Raw genomic sequence first — 24,447 nt, 5'->3', positions numbered from 1 at the left:
ATTGTTCAGTCATTAACACTGAACTCATAGCTAACACCACCATAACAGACATCTGAATGAATTTTCTTCATAAGGCACATTACATGCTTGTGCTTAGAAACACTAAAAGGCACTTCAGCATTACATGTGGGGAATATTTTAAACAGCCAAATCACCAACAAAAAGCACAAAAATGGAAAAAATGGAATCCTAGACCACAAAAAGAACACTTTTTACTGCATGAAACCTGAAACAAGAAGACAGAGAGTTGCCTTGTTCAACCTCAGCTGGGAACATACACGTTAGGTGATACAAAATTTTCACTTTTTGTATGTCTGCAAGTGACCAAAAAATTGCCACAAGTACTCATTTTGGGGCTACAAATAAGTTTTAGGGAGAAGGTAAATTTGCAAACATAGACTGCAAAGAATGAGGATTTACCACTATGTTTAACTCAAGTACTTTCAATCTGTACCTTCATTTTCAAACCTCTTTTTTCAGTTTACATAAGTAACTTCTTTTATGGGAATGCATGAAAATAACTATATTCCAATTTCCCTATCTACTGTAATCTATTACTTCCAAACCTCTTACATCTCTTTGGATTTTTTTTTTTTTTGAAGCAGAGTGAAAGTTTTATTTAAGGTTACTTAAAGAGAGAAGTGCAGCAGGCAACCTCAGCAAGGAGAGGCACCTTGAAAGGTTTGGAGAGACAAAGTTTAAGATTAAAAGGTTATGCACTTAGAAAGTGCGGGCGACCTCAGAGAGAGGAGGGCCTCTTTGGATTTTTTTAAATCATAAAATTTACTCTCTTAAGATAAGTATATGAAATTTGACTACTCATTTAAAGAGAAGACAAATCATCAGTAAAAAATCCTCAAAAAAAGGCATTACCTGTGGGTTCCTTGGGACACACATCTGGCAGTGACTGCACAGGTCGAATGTGTTTTGTCGAATCTACCTCTTTTTTAAAGAAAACATCACTGCTGCTTCCTTGAGGCACTGGTGAAGAACTGTGGCTTGAAGCCATTGCATAAAATCACCACTCAACTGTAAATGAGCAACAAACACTAATCAAGACAATACAAATCAAAATTAATCTGTAAGTATTAAGCATCTTGCAAATTTTCTTTCAAAAATACATTATTAAAATCCCTCAAATTATAAGGACACAATTTGTACTCTAATAATTATGAGAGTCATTCATATTTACTTTGCTAAGAAAGTTGTTTGTCCTTGTTTAAAAAGCATTCTCCCCTAAGTGAAACATCCTTAATCTTTTATCCAAAGAGCAAAAAGGTACTAAAGCTGTAACCAATATATATTAAAGCCTAAAACATTTCATTCATTCAACAAGTATACTGTAATTATGCATTATAGCAAAATTGGTAAGTGCATGGGTTTTTGAAGTCTGACTGCCTGGTTCATATCTCAGCTTCACTTACCAGCAGTATAACCTTGAGGAAATTTACTTAACCTTTGTGTGCCTTACCTCACCTTTAAAAACAGAGATGAAGAGATCCTATCTCATAAATATTTTGTAAGAATTATAGGAATGGATATATGTAGACATATAAATGGATATATGTAAACATGTAAATAGATATATGTAAAGAATTGTGTATTATATAACAAAGTTAGTGTTCATAAATGTTAGTTATCACAATTATTAATACTATGTGACTGTCACTGTATTAAGTGATAATAAATGTATCATTCTTCAAGGTGCTTGAAATTATACTAAATAAAACAAGACACTAGGCAAAACACAAGTTACTCTATGTCTACATTTTTTAGTAAGTGGTGAAAGAATCTGTGGGGCAAGACAACATAATATAGGCTGCAGTGACAGGTAAAACTTTACAAATGAAGGACACTAAAGAATATGTATTATTTTATTATTGAAGGGTAGATAACCTTATATTGCTAAGCATATCTATCAAATAGCAAGCATTCAACAGATATTTTTCAATGAAGAATAAATAAATGAACATAAACAAACGCTTACAGCTGAAAGGGAACTCAGAGATCACCTAGTCTGTCTCCTCCTACTAGAGGTTAAGTATAGCATGGAGCAGAAAGACTCAGTGGCTTACAAAGGTAGACATGGTTTTTACAAATCTAAAAAAAAAAAGAGCCACATAAGGAAATCTGGTGAATAGAAAAACAAGAGTAAGAAACAAAGAGCAGAGATGTAAGGGTCGGACTAGTGACAAAAAGCTCATCCACTCTAACTCCCCTCTAGTTTGGAGGAAAGCTAAAAATCACATTTCCCAGACTTATTTGCATATATAGTTTCAGTCTTTCTGATGTAAAGGAAACATATCCAATTACACCATTCCCTGAGACAAGCTGCTAAGAAATGCACAAAGACACAGAATGTCCTCAAGTCCTGAACAAAAAGCAAACAAGGGCATGAACAAAGATTAAGGAACACTGAATAATCGTAAGACTGTGTGGAAACTGACCTAGCTAGAGTGAAATGTTTGCACTGGGAAGTACTGACAAATAAATCATATTTACATACATACACAGGTATGGCCAGACTATTACTGGTTTTCTAAGCAATATGGAGCCATTAGAGGTTTGAGGACAAAACAGTACTATGACAAAAATATCTAGGAAAATTAATCAGGGCCTTGGTTTGAAAATCACTGGCCTGTTGCATTTATATCCATACACATTAAATGTATGGTTATTTTTGTATAAGACATTCACATATTTAAGAAAGAAGAAACATCTAAAGGATAGGAAATGTGTAACACAGAATCCTGTACATTAAGTATTTGATAGACAATTCTAAATTTAATATTAAGCCTGTTTAACTTTTTTGTTAGTTTCAACAAATAAAATGGCTCAAATAAACACATTTTGACACTTAGGTAAGCTACAAATATATGAAAAATGTATTTATGTTGAACACTCATTGATTAATGTCAGATAAATTAAATACTGATTCCAATAATACTATACTACTATTTCTATTTATTTTACTTACAATCATGTTGTTTTTATAGCAAAAAAAGAAAATCCTTAGGAAGCTAGAAATATTGGGGGAGGGGGAAGATGAGGACTTGTGGAAAAACATTTCTAGACTCTTAGAAGTTCTTTCTATAAAGCAGGGGGCACTTTATTTGCTCCTTAAAGATTCTAAATTGGGAAACATATGGAGGTTTTCTGTTTTATCCTACATGTCTCCTACTCTTATGAGAATAAGGAAAATCTCTAGCTATAAAGGGATTATATAAAATCAGGGACAGACTACATAGGTGAGCCCCAATTTCCAACCATATGACTCTCCATATCCTTTAGGAAGTGTATCTCCCCACAATAAGAACCAAACTTTGCATTAATGACCACATAACAAGTATGATGCAGACACTTAGTAAGTGCAATCATTGGTAATAAAACATTTACTCATAAGACCTGGGTGTATAAACAAATATAGCAAATCCACATGTTCTCTAAACCAATTTTTCAGCAAAAAAATAAAAATCTTTCATTGAAGACTAAAGAACAGAAATGATGAAGCATCTTAATAAGAAAAACTATTCTTTGCTTACACGGAAATTGTCTACCAAGAAAAAAATATTAGGAAAAAAATACAGAATACAAGAGAAAAGGAAAAGCTCTAAGCACTAAACTTGGGCAACATCTACTTGCATTACTTCTACTTGTAACTACCACCTAAAAACAAATTTGGCATTTAATCTGTGGTCACCTAAAATGACAAATAGCTCTACCCTTCTTTACATGGTAATCTTCTGATAATTATATCAATACCATACTCAAATATTATCTTCCCTTGAAGCCTTCTTTGGTTTCTCACAGTCACTCTTTATGTATTTCTATTTTTAAATCAATTAAATTGGTGAAATTTTGGCTTTCATATATGTTTTTCCCTATTAAGACTGTTAACTTCTTGATGTTTCCATTTTCCTGTGTACTCTATGTATCTAACAGTTCCTGGCATACAAATAGTATATAATAAATATTTTATAGATGAATGACATGGATGGTATATAGAACTGATCAGAAAAGAGAGACATTAGGCAACTACTAATAATCTTTGATTAGATGAGAGCATGAGTCTGGAGTGATAAGGAAAGAAACAGATTCATTTCAAAAGAAAAAATTTGTAAGTATGAGTAAATTACACACTTGATTTTCTTTCTTGTAGCTCAAATATCTTTTCATGTTAAAAGTTTGGTTAAAAGCTTCTATTAAAAGGGCCTAGAAACAATGTCACCCCATAAGCAATGAGCACACCATGTGTTCAGACCTCAGCTTCCAATACATGTATCTCCCACTTTTCAAAGGCTGTTACATACACTTCACTTTCTAAAAAGACATACATTTAGTACCTGCTTTTGCTAATAGAAAGAAATCCAAAGAGAATTTTTTCTTTTCTGAAAAAAAAGGCAAAAAAGCGAAAAGAGTTCACAAACCACTACAGAGGCAGCATGCACCCTTGAGCAGCAAAAATGCTGCTGCCAAACTCTTCCCTGGGAATTATATTCAGCATCTCATTATGAAGTAACCATAGCATTGAACTATGTCTAAGAGCATTTATGCTTTATCTCAATTTATTTTGTGCATCCTTAGATATATCTTAAGATATCAGAAGCACCTAAGGAAGTTTATTTTTGGAGTCTGGGAATGCTCATTTTTCCATATAAATTAATAGTAACTGCGTCTTCATTTTATGTCATTTCAGCTTTATGAAAGGTTTCATAGGTACAACTATACTTTCGGATAGTGGGAGAAACCTGTACCTTTCCCCACAAACAAACCACGGTTGTTTGAAGAAATATCTGACTCCAGACATACAGCACAGAAGACCAAATAGATTCTGAGAACTCTAGTATCAGAAAGCAAGGAGATGCTCAAAGACCAGTAGGGTCTCCAAAAGGACAAAGGACCAAATTAAAGGGAATATGACTGGCTACATCTGGGACAACTTAAGCACTCAGAACAAAACAAACTAACTGAGTATACCATACTGAGCAAATAAAAATTGATACATCCTCAGTGGTTCTTGGAGGGGTGGAAGGAAAAAAGGAAAAATGGGAGAAATGGGGTGAGGAAGGAATTCTCTTTTACAGAGAATGCCAGTAATAAATGTAGAAGGAATGGCTGAATTAGAAAAATCACCATTCTGTAATCAATCCCCAATGTAAAAACCAATTTAGACAAAAATCATCAATACATGCTAAAGCCATTAACTGAAAAGTAATTCAGAAACAGAAAACTCACCTGATGCCAAAGTATTACCCCACTCAGCAATGCAAAAGGAAAAATGTATCTTTAATGTGTCTGGCTGTTACCACCTAAACTATCAAACTTGGCATCACTGATAACAGTAAGTCAAGTTTATGATTCATGAAATGACAATATGAAATAAACATCACCACCTATGAAGGGTTCCCACCAAAAATGTTTAACCCAATCTAATCAAGCCTCTAATCAAACCAGGGATTAATTTTTTTTTTTGCCTAGTGGATTCCTTTGGCAGTATGGTTAAGTCTGCAGACCCTTTTCCCAGAATAATATTTATAATGCATAAAACACATAAGATTATATTGGACAATTATAGTGAAATACAGCTATGAAACTATCTTTTAAAATTGTAATTACTAATTTTCTGCATCTCAGTTAATGCAATCTAACCTCAATTTCTAAGCAATGAATAAGTATAAATATTTTGAGATACCTGCAACAAATCAATGTGATAAGAAATTTCTATTGGTGACAAAGTTACAGGTAGAGTTAATTTAAATATCCCTGTGAAGGGTTTCTTACATCCATAATTAAAGTAAATGGTAAAATCCAGTTAAAGCAGGGTTTCTCAACCATGACAATATTGACATTTTGAGCTGGATAATTTTTTGTTGTTGTGGACTCTCTATACACTGTAGAATCTTTAGATGCATCTATGGCCTCTTATCAACTTAATGCTAATAGCACCCTCCCTCCCAGTAGACAACCAAAAATGTCTCCAGACAAAGCCAAACATCCCAAGGTGAAGTAGAAAAGGGAAGAAGACAAAATCACCCCAGTTGAGAACCAACAAGTCAAAGATGTAAGTTTTTTTCCCCAACCTCTCTGAATTCTACCCACAGACTCTATGGAGTCCCTGAACCCAAGGTTAAGAAGACTGCTCTAGACCTACTACCTTCCAGTCTAGAGGAAATAGAGGAAAATTGGAGAGTGAGTTTAAACCACAATATAGGGTTATCAATTTATTTTTATACCTGGCTTTAATGTCCATTATAGGGAAAAAAGAGCTCTCACAAATGTATGTAGAACCAAATGGAAGAAATATATTACTGTGTCACTTATCATACTTTCTAAACTCTTCATTTTGAGGTTCTGAAAAGTTTAGAAAACTCTACTCTGGGTTTTTAAAGAATTCATCATTTAACAAAATCATATAATGATGGAATATTTCCAAACAACTATTTTCAAAATAAACCATAGCTTGAGTGTTTCTAAAAAATCAACTATTTTCTCTCATTATTTAAAAATAAAAACAAGAAGAAAACATGCTTCAGTAACAGATGAAGAGTGTGTATGTACAAACTGTAAAACACTGATGAAAGAAATTGAAGATGACACAAATAAATGGAAAGCTATTCCATGCTCATGGATAAGAAGAATTAATGGCCATACTACAAAGAGCATCTACAGATTCAATCAGATGCAATCCCTATCAAAATACCAATGGCATTTTTCACTGAACTAGAGCAAATAATCCCAGAATATAATCTTAGAAAATATCCTAGAACCACAAAAGACCCTGAGTAGCTAGAGCAATCTTGGGAAAGATGAACAAAGCTGGAGGTATCATGCTCCATGATTGTAAACTGTACTACAAAGCTATGGTAACCAAAATAGTATGGTACTGGTACAGGAACAGATATATAGACCAATGGGAAAGAACAGAGCACCCAGAAATAAACCCATGCTTATATGGTCAATTAATATACAAAAAAGGAGGCAAGAATATACAATGTGGAAAAGAAAGCCTCTTCAGTAAATGTTGCTAGGACAAGTGGATAGCTACGTGAAAAAGAATGAAACTGGATCACTGTCTTACACCATACACAAAAATAAACTCAAAATGGATTAAAGACCTAAAGATAAGACATGAAAGCATAAAACTACCGGGAAGAAAATAAAGGCAGTAAACACTGAACATCAATATTAGAATTTTTTTTCTGGATATGTCTCTTCAGGCAAGGAAAACAAAGCAAAAAAAGAGGGATAACATCAAACTAAAAAGCTCTGCCCAGCAAAGAAAATCATCAACAAAACACAAAGGCAACCTACTGTATGAGAGAATATATTAGCAAATGATATACCTGATAAGGGGCTAATAAACAAAATATATAAAGAACTCATACAACTCAACACCAAAAAACACAAATAATACTATTAAAAATGGGCAGAAGACCTAAACAGACATTTTTCTGAAGAAGACCATACAGATGGCCAACAGACACATGAAAAGATGCTGAGCATCACTACTCTTTATGGAGATACAAATCAAAACTACAATGAGATTATCACATCAGTCAGAATGGCCACGGTCTAAAAGACAAGAAATAATGAGTTTGGCAAGGATATGGAGATAAGGGAACCCTTGTACACTGCCGGTGGGATCGCAAATTGGTACAGCTGCTATGGAAAGCAGTGTGGAGGTTTCTCAAAAAACCTAAAAATGGAACTAATATATGACCCAGCAATTCCACTTCTGAGAATCTACCCAAAGAAAGCAAAATCATCAATACAAAAAGATATATGCACCCTTATGTTTACTGCAGCATTATTTACAATAGCCAAGATATGGAAGCAACCAAAATGTCCATCAATAGATGAATGGATAGAGAAGATGTGGTACATATATACAACAGAATATTACTGAGCCATAAAAAAGAAATCTTTCCATTTGTGACAACATGGATAGACCTAGATAATATTATGCAAAGTGAAATAAGTCAGAGAAAGATGAATACTATATGATTTCACTTACATGTGGAATTGAAAAACAAAACAAACAAAACTGAAATAGATTCAAACACAGAGAATGGACAGTTGGTTACCATGGGGGGAGAAGTAAAATAGGTGAAGGGGTTAAAGAAGTATAAACTTCAGGTTATAAAATATAATTTGGTCACAAGGATGGTGGTATAACACAGAGGGTGTAGCTCATAATATTTTAGTATCTTTGTATCTAACAGATGGTAACTACATTTATCATGGTAAGCGTTTAATAATGTATATAATTGATGAATCACTAGGTTGTTCATCTGAAACCAATACATTGGGTATAAACTATATTTCAATAAAAAATGATTATTAAAAAAAGTGTTTGTTTAACTGGTTAAATATTACTGCTAGTCACATGCCATTTCTAAAAAGATAAGAAAATTTGGAATGCTTTTTCTGTGTTGTTAAAGACAAAAACAAAAAAACACATAGCATATTCTTAAGTTTAGCAACTGTTTTTTGTTTGTTTTTGTTTTTTTAATTTTTTTTAATTTTGGTATCATTAATCTACAATTGCAGAAAGAATATTATGTTTACTAGGTTCCCCCATTCACCAAGTCCTCCCCACATACCCCTTCACAGTCACTGTCCATCAGCATAGTAAGATGCTGTAAAATCACTACTTGTCTTCTCTGTGTTGCACAGCCCTCCCCGTCTCCCCCACGCACTATACATGCTAATCATAATGCCCTCTTTCTTTTTCCCCGCCCTTATCCCTCCCTTCCCACCCATCGTCCCCAGTCCCTTTCCCTTTGGTAACTATTAGTCCATTCTTGGGTTCTGTGATTCTGCTGCTGTTTTGTTCCTTCAGTTTTCCTTTGTTCTTATACTCCACATATGAGTGAAATCATTTGGTACTTGTCCTTCTCCGCTTGGCTTATTTCACTGAGCATAATACCCTCTAGCTCCATCCGTGTTGTTAGTTTAGCAACTCTTTTGAGTAGTTTTACATATGGCTATGGAAAAGCCTGTTCTAAAAGTAGGAGGAAAAACTATCTCTGCATTTTGTTGTCTACTTATGGTTCCACTGTTAGGACTATCTTTCATCCAAGATATTATTTCTCCACATTTTAGATTAATTGGACATTTTGTGACAATTGGTTTAGTTAAAACTACATAACAGTCTGTAAATCTAATCAACCACTCAAGTAAAGTAAATTACATCACAAGGATGAACTAAATGAAGGATACCACTATTAATCCCTTGTACTTGCTTACTTATTTAAAATGTGACCATCTGATTAATGAACATGTGGTCTGACTGAAGATGTTAATACTAATCCTTATAATAAATATTAGTAAAGGTTCATTTCTGTTTTCTTTAGATTAAAAAATGAATATTCCTTAAACTGGGTGGAATTTTACATAGGAGTTTGGACTTAATGCACAAGATTGCGGTGAGAAGTTATAGATTTTAAGACACTGGTGTTGAATACATCACTCAGGGAGAGTATTATTGAGGACGGCCAAGTACAGAAACTAAGAGGATTTTCAACATTTCTGAAGAAATAAATCAAAGATACTGTATAAATAATAGCTTGTGATAAAGAAGGAACATCCAAGAAGGTGAGAGAAATACCAGCTCAGAATTTGTAAATAATAAGGAAAAAACTTCCTTTAGATTTGGCAATTCAGAAGTGACCAGTCACATCAGAAAGCAATGTCAAGTCCAATAGTGGGGGTGAAATCCAGACTGTACAGGCTGGAGTAACCTAGAAAGGTGAAGAAAATGGCTATTGTTTCAAGAGACTCAATTATGAGATTACAACACACAATTCCATTTTGATAGAAACACTTTATATAGCTACATATAATAAATGAAATGGTATACAACATAATTTTTTAACAGCCATTGTATCTGCTCAGTGGGGTAACAGGCCTTCCCTGACCACCGTACTTAGGCACTTTCCCCCATCCAACACACATGCAGCCTTGTTACTCTCTACCACTAGCATTATAATTTATTATCCTTATAGTACTTTCCCAACTATAACTCATTTATTTACCTGCTTATTTACTGTCTCCTCCGCTATGTTGTAAACTTTGTTTCATTTGCCTTTCTATACCACACACAGCAGAGTCTAAATACTCACAAAAAGCATGAATGCTCAATGAATGAATATTGTGAAAAAAGAGGTAAGTACACACAAGCCATTAATAATGTCTCATAGGTTCATGTACATTCAAACAATCTAAAAACAAAGTAAAAAACTCATTATCTTGTTTTGTTGATTATCTGACATTCTGAAGTTTTATTCTAGATCTTTACCTTTTTTATAGTAGAGTACACTTGTTTAGAAAACTGATTGTAGACATCTTTGCCATTTATTAGTTGTGTACACTTTGACAACTTTCTTACCTTCCTAAGTCTCAGTTCCCTCACTTGTAAAATGGGACAGCAATATTTTCCTCAGAGGAATGTTCTAAGATTTAAATGGAATGTAATTTATTTAACCTATGTAAGCTCATGGCACAATACTTGGCACACAGTAATACTCAGTAAACCTCTTAAGTATAAACATCCGGACTGTACCATACAAAGTTCAAAATAAATGTAAACTTGAGGATCCTGAGCCTCCTCTATTGGTGTCCTTTATTTCAGTGCCCCTAATTTGGGGAGGAGAGGAGGCAGCAAACTAATATGTGCAGATACAATTTGCTATCAGAAAAGTAGCCAAAGCATAGAACAGTGGTCCTCAAAGCTATGCCAGTAAAAGGAGGGAAAAAAAAGAATATTGGAAAATGATGATGAAACTGGAACAGAAGCAATTTTCATGATAAAAACTATCCTTTTGGGAAAAAAGAGAAATAAAGCAGACAGGCTGCAAATAATGCTTTGGAAGACATTAGAATAAAGGTCAAAGTTGAATGCATAGAAGCAGAGTGGATGAGATAAAAATTAAAATCCCTGAGTTGGAAAGAACTTTAAAACGTCATCTAGTTCAACTTGTAATACACGAATCCTTTCTATGAGGGGTTTTTCTGCCTCCATTTGAAAACCTTCAATAATGGAGAACTGACTACTTCAAAAGCAGATGGAATAACCTTACAGTAGTATGTAATACAATTAGAGTAGCTTTAGGAAAAAAATTCTTGTAATGTAACAGGCTCCTGCCTCCCTGACTTTTCCATCACTGTTCCTAGGTCAGTTATTTTAGAAATAGTAAATATGTCTAGTCATAGGAAAATAATATTACAAACGGAGAAAGTGCAGAAAAGGAGGAATAATGAGAGCAAGAGGTGGGACGAATACATTAAAGAAGAAAGGAAGAACGCAATCAGAAATACTATCCTTACAGAAGCAAATGGAGAAGTGTCGACGAGGAGAGTGTGAACAGTAGGTCAAGATGCTGCAGAGAGAGGTCAAGGAGATTACTAACTTCAGAAAGGATACTGGATTAGAACAGTTTTAGGACAATGGTTGGGGCAGAGGCCGTATACCACAAGGGTTGTTAAGTAAGTGATTAATAAAGGCAACAAGATCAACATCTCTTTGGTGTTGAAAGAAGATAGTAAGAGTTGAGCAAGAATTTTTTAGGCCATTAGAGACCTGAGCATATGTGTAGGCAAACAGCATGAAAGCAACTGAAGGATGAGATTAAAAAGGAACAAAAGAAGTGGTGGAAAAAGGACATGGGGAGAGAAGAGATACACATGGGAATGGGATGGAGAGGTGGAGGCCAAGAGAAAGAGAAAAATCACACCCAGGGACTATGAGGTACTATAAACTATGCCCCACCTTGACAAAGACAGGGCTTTGTCAGGCAGCAGTGAGAAAATGAGCAAGCTGATTCAGAAAAGTTGCTTTCCATCATACTCTGCCTCATGCCTTTATGGAGAGGGAGGGACCCTGGCAAACATGGATAGCCTCACTTCCACCACTAGTTCTGAAGATTCTCTGAAGTCCTAAGATCAAGAGTGCAGTGAAAGTATGGTATCAATGAAAGAAGGAAGGATGGCAGGGGAGTGAGAAACAATGGAATGACAGGAAGAATTACATCATCACAATATTTGACTAAAACACTATATAGTTCATAGTTGCTTACTTTCATTCAGATTATTTCGTTGGTCTTCCAAAAAATCCAGGAAACCATTTCTGAATGATTAAGTGAATGAATGAATCAATGATCTCCTATATGTGGATGAAGAAACAGGTTCAAGAGTTACTTGGTTTCAGACTATTTAGCTAATTAATTGTGAAGATGGGATTTGCATTCAGATCTTCTGATTCTAGTTTTCATGCCTGTGTATGACACTGCCTCTCCAAAAAAAAAAAAAAACCCTAAACCTATGTGATTTCACTATTGCCCCTCCATCCATTTCAGGCACCCAGTGCTTTCCTCTCCTGACTCTTTTCCTCCTTACAGAACAACTACTGACCTAATAACAATTATTTACACTAACAAATATTATTTTTCTCCTTGTTATATTAAAAATAAATGACAGCAATAATTAACATCTGACTGTGAAAAGAATTTTTAAGACAATTGTTTTAGGGCAGTTTTAAGTTCAAAGAATTTTGTAAGACTAGACTGCTAAAAACTATTCCTTGAGGAAAAACATAATATACATTTTCATTAGTATTATTTACTATATTTCTCTTAGCAAATGATAATTCTTGAGCTGCAACATGGGACAAATATGCTACTATAGGCCATCATTTTAGCACTTTCAACAGGAAATGCGTAATGAATTCCAAATAATTAAAGAAGTTAATGAACTTTTATAGCATGTCTGTTTGTAATTGGAGAAGATATGGACAAAGTGGGAAATATTTTTACACTGGAGCTGGATAGAGGCAGCATTTTTTGCTACAACTTTGTATTTAAGTTTGGTAAAAAAAAGGAAAAAAATCCACAGTCAGTGCTATATTTTTTAAAAAGCAAACAAAAAATGGCAATTCCCCCAAATTTACAAGTACTGACACATGCAAGGAAGAAAATGTAATGTCCTACCAAAGATCAACTTCTTAGAAATCAGTAGAGATTATTTTTTTAGTAATAGTAATTTAAAATATCTCAAATACCTCATATTCTAAGAAGTTCTTTCCACAACACTTTAGGAACTTTAAGAGCCCATTTCTGGTAAATGGTATGGTTAAGCATTCTCATACAACAATAGATACAAAAAGCACTATTCTTCTACACTGTTTAAGTATATAACTTATCACTTGATAAAACCTAGTATAATAGTTTTTTAAAGTACTGAAATTTTTAAAAATTATATGTCACACATATTGCTCCTAATAATCTCAATAACAAAATTAAAATTTAAACATAAATATATGGGCTTTCAAGAAATACTAACAAATTAAGGTTGTCATATAAGTAAGTACTTGTCTACTCATCTTGGGTATTAAAGGACTATGGAAGAAGTTAGAGTTGCACTAATCTAACTTGTTTTTTCCTTACATTACCATTTGACATTATAAGACCCTGTGCCTTGCAAGAAACTGAATACATGTGTTTCCTTAAGTTTCTTATTTGCTTTTGATCTGGTAACAAGAAAGAACAATAGGAATAATCTTGGCTAAAAAGATAAAAAGTGTAACTATTTGTGAGATTAAATTTAAATATTTTAAAATGGCTATGAAATAAGTGGTATTTCCTTATTAGGAAATAAAATCATAAATATCCTCAAATAACATATATACAGTTGACCATTGAAAAACATGGGTGAGAACTGAACAGGTCCACATATATGCAGATTTTTTCAATAAATACACTGGAAAATTTATTGAAGATTTGAGACAATTTGAAAAAAATTTTCTCTAGCTTACTTTATTGTAAGAATACAGTATATAGTACACATAACATATAAAGTAAGTGTTAACTATTTCTAGTATCAGCAAGCCTTCCAGTCAACAGCAGGTTATTAGTAGCTAATTTTGGAGGAGTCAAAAATTATACACACATTTTCAACTACATGAGGGAAGGGGAATCAGTGCCCCTAACCCTTGCGTTGTTCAAAGGTCAACTGTATATATTTTAAATCTAGACTTACTCAAAATAAAAGCAGTCTTTTTCCCCAGCACTCATGAGAGACTTAATACACTAAAACACATAATGATAGCAGCCACTGAAATTAAGTAAGGGTCAGAGGCCTAGAATTTAATGATTAAACTGTGCTGTGATAAAATCTGTCTCTAGCATGTAAAAAAGAAAACCAAATATAATGTGACAGTTTATTTTAATTTGGGTTTATTAATATGACTATAATTAGTGAAATTTCTGTCAAATTGAATTAGAACACCGGTATTCTGGTATTCTGTTCTTAGTGTCTTAGCCAAGGATTAGCAAATAAATCCTATATGCATTTAAAGTTAGTGGAGAATACATATGTGTTAAATATGTAAAACTTTAGATACATTAAAAAGCATGCAAAAAAAAGTAAATTTAAAATAAAATCTGTATAATCTATTCTACCTTGAAAACATTTACTAGAAAAAATTATGTATTATATATTCCTAAGAATAACAAAAATGACACTATTGATTCCTAAGAATAAAAATGACAAATATACATTATTTTGGGTCATCCCTGCCTTTCTACTTCTTTCCAGAGTAGAAATAATCTAGTTTTAACAATCTATCCTTATTAGTAAAATACATTTTATATCTGGGTCCCAGATGTTAATGTATATAAAATATATTTAAATATATATTTTATATATATAATATATGTGCATACACATACATGTGTATATATATGAAAATATATGTGTATTTAAAATATATTTTATAAAAGGCAGGGTCTTCAAATAATCTAAACAATTACTCAATAAATATTAAGTAACAATAAAGATGAAGTTTTCAAGGAGTCTTCTTTTTAGAGAAAAGAAAGCAAAATAGCTAGAAACTTATCTGCAGTGAGTCGGTAAATGGTTCAAGAATGAAAATATTAAGTGTTAGTTTAATGTATAAATAACTATAAACTTCATTACTACTATAACCCCAAACCAACAAATCAATATTTTAATTAATCAGTCACTGCTTGGCATTTACCTCTACACCCCTCCCACTATCTGGGTCTCAGCCTAGTTCTGCCTTACTAGTTTTTCTACTTAGCTTCGATCCTCTTGTCAATTACTTCAACAGTCTTCCTTGCATGTTCAATTCTCTTCTCTCTCATCCATCTTCAAATACAACCTGTCTTGCTTTTGTTCCTGGCTGCAGAACACTGGCAGCGAAAACTTATATAAAACATGCAGATTATAAATTTATGAGTTCCAATTACAGATGAGGACTGCTCAGCAGTCCTTTCACTTATTTGCCCTGCAACACATTTCTAATTCCCACAGTATTTATAACAAACTTTCATCACTCTCCTTGTCTCCTAGTTTACCGTCATTTATCCCATGCTCAAAAAGTAACTTTTTACTTCACACCAAAATAAAAATCCTAAGATATGACTTCTTATCTCTATACCCAATCTTACCTAACTCTCACCTATGCACAACTCCTAACTTTCTGAGCTACTATAGAGGTGTCTACTTTTTTCCAGTTAATCTCCCAACCAGTTGTTGTTGATCCCACCTCTCATTCATCTGAAACCCTGTTCTATTGATTATTCCCTGACTCTCCTATCTTCTATCTCATCATCCCATCAAAAAAATGTTCAAGTACCAAATTAAAGTTATTTCTATCAACTCTATCTCCTCAGGCTACTTCTTCTTGCCCCCACTTCACTGACAAACCTCTATTCTCTCTTTGGTATACCTCCTCAGCAATCTGTCTCCCATCTTTACAATTCACTTGGCTCTGGAAAAAGTGAGGAATGACCTGATTTCTAAATTCAGCTGCCTATATTCAGTCTGCATTCTACTTGACCTCATTCTCTCAAAAGTCAATAAAGATAATGTAGGTAGAATGAAATAGAAAATCACCATTTGTAATCCTCCAAAACAATGATTGATTAAAGCAAGGATCATTAATAGATGCTAAAACCATTGATTTAAAGTTATTAGGAACATGGCTATGAACCATCATATCACCCTATCAATTATTTATTAATTGAATAGTAGACAGATCTGTCAGGTCCCACCTTTAGCAAGTGACCAAGCTAGAATCACCAATAGGGAGACAACCTTATATTACATGCTTCCTTATGTGATAAAGTGGTAACTATACATATCATTTGTGTGGTATTCTTGCCAGAAATACTTGACCAAAAGCTAATCATAAAGAAGCACACTGATTCAGAATACTGAATACACTTGAGAACAAATGCCTCTACTTTTCAAAGGGCAAACCAAAGAAGAGGCAGTGGGACTAGTCCAGACTGGGGAAGACTAAAGAGACATACCAGCCAAATGCAATGCATGAACTTTGACTGAATATGCATTGAGGGGAAAAATGCTATAAAGAACTTGGGGACAAATAGGGAAGTTTATGTATGATCAGAGACTCATATTAAGTAATTGTTGATTCTTAGGTGTCAAAATGCGATTATGGTTGTGTAAGAGAATGTCCCTGTAATTGGAAGATGCATGATTACATACTTAGGGGTGAAGAGTCATGATATTTACAGGCTGTATTCAGGTTTGGCAAAAGAGAGATGTGTGTGCATATGTGCACGCTTGTGTGTGTTTATGTATGTGTGTGTAGGTGTTCACTCTACTATTCTCTCAACTTTTCTGTGGGTTTAAAATTTTTCAACAACAATAATAAAAAAACCAATGAAGGCTTACCAAGAACTGAAAATAAGAAGAAATGATCCAGAGAAAGGAAGGGGAGGAAGAGTGTGATAAGGAGAACATGCCAAGAATAGGGAAGAGTATGTGCAAAGGCTTAGAGGGAAAGGAGAGCCTATTTCCAGAAACCACAAGTAATTCAGTATATCTGAAAAAAATTACATATTTGGGGAGGAGGTGGGAGCTGTGGAGGGTCATGAGGCTAGAAAGATAAAGTGGGAAAAGAACTTGAACAAATTCATAAATCTGTTAAAGGAATAAGGAATGTGGATTTCATCACAAAGGTAAAACAAAGTCACAGAAATAACTTAAGTTGAGAAATGACATAATCAGATTCGCCCTTTAGAAAGATCACTGATTATAGCACAGGGAATGGACTGGAGAAGACTAAAACTAGCAGAAACCAGAAAGGAAATTTACAGTAATCTAGGTTAGAAATGACAGTAGACTAAACTCTGATAATGGTAGAGGAGATGGAGAAAACTAGATAGATTCCAGATCTTTCTCCTGTCCTAAACTCTCTTCAGTGTCCCACACCCAAATTTATAACTACTTGCTGGGCATCCTCACCTACAAGTCTCACAGATAACTAGAATTCAATACCCAAAACTTAAATTCATTATCTACCATCTTAACCCCCCTCCTCCACCTGCCAAAAATTTATTCTTTCCCTAGCTCAGTTAATGACAACACCATCTATGTAGTTTCCCAAGCTAGAAACTCCAGAGCCAGCCTTACTCCCTGACCTCTCTACATTTCTTCAATTTCTATATCAACTTGGGCTGTCCTATGGATTCTACCTCCAAAATTCATCATATATCCATCCCTTGCTTTCCATTCCAACTGTCACTGCCCTAGTTCAGGATTTTATTTGCAGATTAAGATTATTGTGAGAATCTCCTGCCAAAGTCCTTCTTCATTCCTAACCTCACTGAACTTCAGAATCATCTTTCTAAAATTCAGATCTGATCAGGTCACTCACCTTAAATATTCTTTGATAGTGGTGTATATGTATATATATCAACTCTAAAAACTCTTTACAACCTGTACCCAATCTACACCTGTTTAGCCAAATAGCACACACACAATAAGAACAGGACATGAACTTTCTTGACGTAATTACTATGACTTCAAAATTTTACTGTATTTACTCTGCAGGAGAAAACCACCATAAAATATCATGCATCACCACAATATTCATACACAAAACACCTACTCTCTGAACTCCCTTTTAGTTAAAAAACCAAATGTTTGAATATAAAATTTTCCAAATCAGTAGCATTTTTTTGCCATGAAAATGTCCCCCAACTTTCTAAAATCCAATTTGTTTAGAGCCATCATATTAAAAAAAAATACCTACCACTACCACCCCCATGTCTTAATCTAAATATTGTCTTCAACTAGTCTACCCTCATGCTACCCCAGAAAAATTTCCCTGAACTGCTGGAATTCTGTTACCTTAACGACTGCGAAGGAAAGATGAACAGTTAACAAAGTTGTAAGTGATTACATTTTTCCCATTCTTTACATGTATTTTAGTTAATTCAACTTTAAATTACAGCACAATGATGGACTACTAGACATGTAGGAAAATCAAAGCACCTCTTTTTGTGTAAAAAGGTGTAGAAATGTAATGGATAAAGAAACCTAGAAAGAGAGGAGATTTTGCAAATAGTGAGAGGGCTTAAAAAAACCTATTTCTTCAGTTAAATCCTCTCATTTGAAGAGAAATTATCAGTGGTAGAATACCCTTCAAATATAAAGGAAGGCATGAATACTAAATGAAGACAGAAGTAATTATTCCCAACAAGGGAATTAATCCAGATAACCATAGCTCACTCTTGAAGAGGCTAAAATTTTTGCACAGATAAGTCACTTCTGAGAAATGTAATTTTCATGACTTTTCAAATAGCATATTTTGAAAGCAAGGTAAACTTTTCTTGATCACTCAATTTCACCATTATAATAATCAGTTATTACACTGTGCTACAATAGTGATACTTCAGGTGATACTCAAGTCAGCTCCTATATTAAAGAGCTTCTGAATATGGTGATAACACTAGTTTTTTTACTAGTTTGTTAACAATAGATTTTTAGAATTTCTCTCTTCTCCCTAGAGAGGCTATCAGTGGTCACTATCTCTGCCTTGCTATCGATATTCCTGCCTTTGGTACCTCTATAGTCCTTTCTAATTTGATTCTTCTGAAAGAGTAGCTAACTTTTTTTTTTAATTAAGGCATAATTGACATATATTAGTTTCTAGTGTAGTAACTAATTCTTAAACTAACTCTTACAGTATTTTATGGTTGACAGCTTCTAAATACATATTCCTCATTTATATCTCACAATAACTTTACAATATAGAAATTGTCACTATTCCTATTTTATAGATGAGAAAATTGAGGCTCAGAAAGACTGAATAATTTATCTCAGGTTATAAGGCAGGTAAATAGAAAAAAGTGATCCCAACCATCAATCTTTTCTTCTTTCATCAACAAATTAAACTTGTTAAAAACTAAATAAGGGTCAAAGTAGGGCGTATAAGAAAATGGGAAAAAAGATGATACTCATATAAAAGAATTGGATTTTTTTGAACACTCACAACATACATTTCAATTAATTAATTAAAATACTTATCTTACTTCTCTCCTTTCTTGGCAGCTGAAACTACCAGGAAAAAAAAAATCACTTCTACATAAAGAGAACTGTATATGTATCTACTGCCAATTTATGCACCAGGAAAGAACAATTCCAAACATAATATTTGTTCAAATGTGCACTAAAATAAGTCTGCCATTTCCTGAAAAAAAAAAATTTTTCTTCAGATTTGAAGACACCTAAACAAGGCTGAAGAATATTTGCATTGTGTCACTAATAGATTTCATCTTACTTTTTCCTCAACTGCCTCCCACTGCAAAGAAAGAATTGCTAGAGGACCTAAAGGGTTTAATCTAATCCACCAACAGTGCGCACTGAGAATACTTTCCCACCTGGTAGAGCACCTCAGGTGCTTACGAGAATCATGCAAGCCACAGATTTAAAACGATGCTATAGGCATTCTGGGTTAGAGAACTTTGTTCTGTGTGAAAGGTGGGGTGGGGTAGGATATGTCCTGTGCACTGTACAATGTTTTGCAATATAGATACCAACAGCACCCTACCTGCAGCTGTGACAATAAACAACAACAAAAACATGTTTCCAGACACTGCCAAATGTCCCTTGGATTGCAAATTCACCCCTGTGAAAACCACTGATTTATATGTTAGGGTACTTGATATTTGAAGAAGTGAGGCCTCCAACCAGCCCTGTTAATTATAATTTTTAAAAGTTAATTTTGTTTTTAAAATTTGGATTTTTAAATATAAGATGGCAATAGTACAGAAAGATAGCTTAAAATATAGATATACCATCCTTCATTATTAAAGGATTTTGTAACATGGATTTCATCTACCTGGATTCATTTAGTCTGCCTCACCCCCATCCCAAAATGGAGAAATGTCCAGTTCTTTCCCTACTCTAAGTAAAATGTCAAATACGTACACACATACATAAGAGAACCTAAACAGTTCTAACTTGCAAATTCCCATTTCTTGCCTTACATGGCCACACTGTGGTTCATGAGCCACAGTCCCTAAGATTCAAGTTTCCATTCCAAATTTCCTCAACTGGTTCCTGCCATCTATTTGTGAAGCAAGCAGGAAGAAAGCTGATGACCTTTAAAGTCTTTTCCTCCTGATATCCTAATATTCAATGGCAAAAACCCTCCTTAAATTTTTACTTATTGACTCCCAGCTGACCAGACCACCTTTTGTGATTGCTGAAGCCAATCATGCTAACATTTCTCTTTCTCCACAGGTTATATTAATCTATGCTGAGTAGAACCAAACAGTATGTTAGTGGTTTAAAACATTGTTTATTAATACCAGTGGGCAGTTAAGTGCCTATTCTCCAACTCAAAAAAAAAGTTTTGTAATATGTAAATTGCATTTAAAAGAAAAACTTTTCAAGAAGCTATGAACTGATGAACTGATATGATGAACCACAATAGGCAAATACTGAGAAGGAATTTAAATAGAATAATGGTTGCCTAGGTCTGGGGATGGGGTGGGGAGAATGGGGAGTAACTGCTAATGGGTAGGTTTCTTTTTGGGGTGATGAAAATGTCCTAAACTAGGTTATGAGGATGTTTGCACAAGTCTGTAAATATATTAAAAGTCATTGAATTTTACACTTTAAATAACAGGTGTGCTTTTATTCAAAGCTGTAAAAAGCTAAAAGCTGAAAAGGGAAATTTTAATCAAGTTTTGATAAGAAAAGGAAAGTGATTAACAAAAAACTCTGTAAAGTTTGCCAATTCCATGAGTTATTTAAGATTTTATTTTAATTCTGACATAAAAACTTACTACCTCTCCGGAAATAAATTTTAACTTCTCTGGAAAAAAAAAATGCAAATTTAATAAACTTTCCTAGTAAGCTTTGGATAATTTGAAAACAATGAAAAACATTTCATATGTTTTTAATGTTGGTTTCAAATGCTAGAGTAACAATACTTCCACAAGAACAAAACATGAATATCATCACCATACCAACAACAAAACATGGACAGTCTTCTGTTGTGATGCGCTTTATAATGAAAATTATTAAGTCATTTTTCATTTCTTTTAAAGTGATCCTCAGACTGTAATGTCTTTCTGTAATTCTGAAGTTACAAAAGCATAATTCAAAGATAGCCAAATCACAATAATTGCAACATCTAATCTCCCAAACCCCAATTTGCATATATTGATCATTTTTACCAAAGCTTATCATTAGCAATAATGATCACTATGAACCAACAAGTAATACCTATTTCTAGGAAATCAGACTATGATTGCAATACAAATCTTATCATTTCATCTGTTCCATAATAACTGCTTGGAAATCATTAAAGCTCTCAAAGCACTTTTCCAATTTGAACTCTCCATCAGATTTATAAAAGTCAACCTGAAATATCCATTAAAATCTGCAGTTTAAGTTACCACAGTAACACAGTTCTCAGTACACTATCATGGTATCACTTGCCTTCTAAAGTATTTGCCATTACGACTGCCCTGGGGTTTGACGAATCAAAAAGAGCCAATTAAAAAGAAAAACACTGCGAATAACTTAATTCCTCAACAGTAAGGAGAGCCTCAATAAAGACCAAAAAAACACAGCTGGTTAAAAGGGGAATTAAAAAACAGAATGCAACCCGGGTCAGCCAAAATTCTAAAAATACCATCCTGAATTCGGCAGACGGACAAACCAATAAAGTGATTAATTATAATGGGCAGGCAAAAAGTTCCCTTGTCAACGACCAGGGGACAAGGGAGGCCTGTCTCTCTTCAATGCAGAGATGGAAAGAAGCAGAACTAAGGAAAATTATTGAACAAATTATTGCGAGCTAAACTGCTAAATTGCAAAACACTCGAGTTATTCTTTGGATTAGCCTTCCCCAGAAAGATAAATTATTTAAATTTAAATTATTCCAGCGGGCTCAAAAGGTGGCTAAGGATTCGGCTGGGAAAAGAAAGGGAAAGTTTGGGAACAGCATCTACGGAGGGCGGTGGAAGTTCCAGAGCCCAGATCCCGGAGCGGGGCGACAGCGGCGTCTGAGGCCGCCAACTGGACCTGGGAAACACCGCTGCCGGCCCGGATCCCGGAGGGTGAGTGAAAAGGAAGAGGAGGAGATGGCCGAGAGGAGAATGGAAGCTTAAGCACCGGTCAGTTCTGACCGAAACTGCCCACTGCGGGCCGGGGAGGAGGCAGAGGGGTGGGGTCCCGGTCCCTCTCCCCACAGGAGGCCGGGTGAGTGTGGGCCGCGAAGCGCTGGGGTCTGAACCGGGCCGGTCCACACCTACCTGCGGGTCCCGGGCAGCCGCCCCAGAGCGAGGCCTAGTGCATCGCCGCCGCCTTCAGCCTTCCACGTCGCGCCGAGGCTGCTGCTCCGCGGCCGCCGCCGCCCGGAGCCCGGCCCCGGGGCCCGAGTCCGGCTCCCCGCCCGCGCCCCACGCCCGCTGGCCCGTCGGCCGCGGGAGCACCAATCCGCCCTCTCGTGCCCAGCTCCGGGGTGAGAGGCGGCAGCGGCGGCTCCCTCACGTCTCTCCCGGGTGTTCTGTCAACCAGCAGTTTCCCCCGGGTCCGCAGCGCCGCCTCCGCCGCTGCTGCCACCGCCTCTCCCACATCCCCGGCCTCCACAGGAGCCGCCGCCGCCGCTGCCGCGACCACTACCCCTAGCGCCCCTGCTCCCTGCTCCACTGCTTCCCCTCAGCCCGCCGGCCCGCCTCGGCCGGGCCAGGTCCGGGAGACAGCGCCGGAGGCCGCCGCGAGGCCGCCGCAGCCCCCAGCCCACAATCCACCGCGCGGCTCTGCTGGGGCGGGAGGGCCGTGGCCGGGACCGGGGGAACGCTCGCCGCCTCGGCAGAGGATTTGCCGCGCGGGCGCCGCGGATGCTGCCGGCATCCCCCAGGGCGGGAGATAACCCAGCGCGGCTCCCCCGCGCCTCCTCCAATAGTCCTCCAAGCAAACCCAGAAACCCACGCTGAACTCTACTTTGCCCTACAACCCTTCCCCAACCCCGAGTTGTTCTCAGGAACACCTAGTGTCGCCTTCCGCCTTCCCTGGGACTGGGCGGTGATCCCTCAGCGTGGCCCTCCGCCCACCCGCCAGACCAACCGACTCCAAACGCCCCTGAGTCACCCAAGACCTATTAAAGTAGATACTTCTACAACATCCCACCTCTCCTTTCACCTCCTCGAAGTGAACGTTGTTCAGAGATTCCCAAATAAATGTCCTTTGAAAGGTTAAAGGTCATCCCCCCACCCGCAACAGCCCTCTGGAATCAAGAGAGGGCCTTGTCTCCCTTGAAGCCTTCCCTGACCAAGTCCTGGGCTAAGGTTTCCCCTAGTTCCAGGCCTTCCTCCCAGGCACTTATCATACTTCTCTGCCATTTAAATCAGTTATTCCTGCTATTTGACTGAAATACTTGAAATATGTGTGTATTATTAATACATCCTTGTGATTCTTAGCAGTAATCCAATTCAGCTTGGCTTCACAAGGCTTGCAATCTCAATCCAATAAAACACAATCCACAAGAAGAGAGCATCTCAGAATGATTCTAAAAAGAGAAAAAAGAGCCCTCAGTCATTTGAGTGGTCATTTCTTGATTTTAGGAAGATTTCTTTCAATTTTGAAACTATTTCTTTGCCTAAAAATATCAAAGTTTTAGGATTTGTAAGAGTATGTTTTAACAAATCAAAAGTGAAAATCTAATTCTTAGAGTGGATACTGAAAAAAGTTGATGAAAGTTTCACTTCTAAGAAGTCACTCTGAAAACTGCAAATATAACTGAACTATTTTACCCACTAACAAGCTAACTTGGGGGAAGGGCAGGACAAAAGACAAAGAAGCAACAAAAATAGTTGAGAGGAAAGTCTTACATTATGTTTTCCTAGATTCAATTCTCTGCAATTTTGTATTAAGGAAAGTAAGAACATCAATCCCCAATATGATATAAATTTAACTATAAAATAATAAAGAAATCTTCCTAAATCCCATCTCATTTAAAACCAGATGAGTTTATATTTTGAAAATATTAAGGAAAAAGTCACCAAATTTCATCTAAGGCCAGAGAGGAAAATAACTTCACTTTACGTCTAGAATCAGTTCATAGATTATACTAAAAAATGGATTTAGCAAGTTCCTGTA

At 35.8% G+C, this 24,447-nt stretch overlaps 1 protein-coding gene across 5 annotated transcripts in view; it reads right to left on the bottom strand.

The window, feature by feature from the left end:
- VPS54 (VPS54 subunit of GARP complex) overlaps positions 1-23,333 on the bottom strand; it is a 134,739-nt gene extending 111,406 nt beyond the window's left edge. Inside the window, exons 1-3 of one of the 5 annotated variants that reach the window (XM_036890430.2) lie at positions 22,602-23,326; positions 1,988-2,100; positions 874-1,029 (exon numbers count right to left, since the gene is read on the bottom strand). In XM_036890430.2, coding sequence (XP_036746325.2) covers positions 874-1,009 — 136 coding nt within the window. In that variant the 5' untranslated portion in view covers positions 1,010-1,029; positions 1,988-2,100; positions 22,602-23,326. Of the gene's footprint in view, positions 1-873; positions 1,030-1,987; positions 2,101-22,601 lie in introns of all 5 variants that reach the window. The other 4 variants (XR_008995830.1, XM_057497147.1, XM_057497146.1 and 1 more) reach the window with 4 other exon arrangements.
- Between the last annotated feature and the right edge of the window lie 1,114 nt (positions 23,334-24,447).

The sequence above is a fragment of the Manis pentadactyla genome, chromosome 2 (assembly GCF_030020395.1).
Source record: "Manis pentadactyla isolate mManPen7 chromosome 2, mManPen7.hap1, whole genome shotgun sequence".
In the NCBI taxonomy this organism is placed as follows: Eukaryota; Metazoa; Chordata; class Mammalia; order Pholidota; family Manidae; genus Manis; species Manis pentadactyla.
This window is presented reverse-complemented; position numbering and strand designations above follow the sequence as displayed.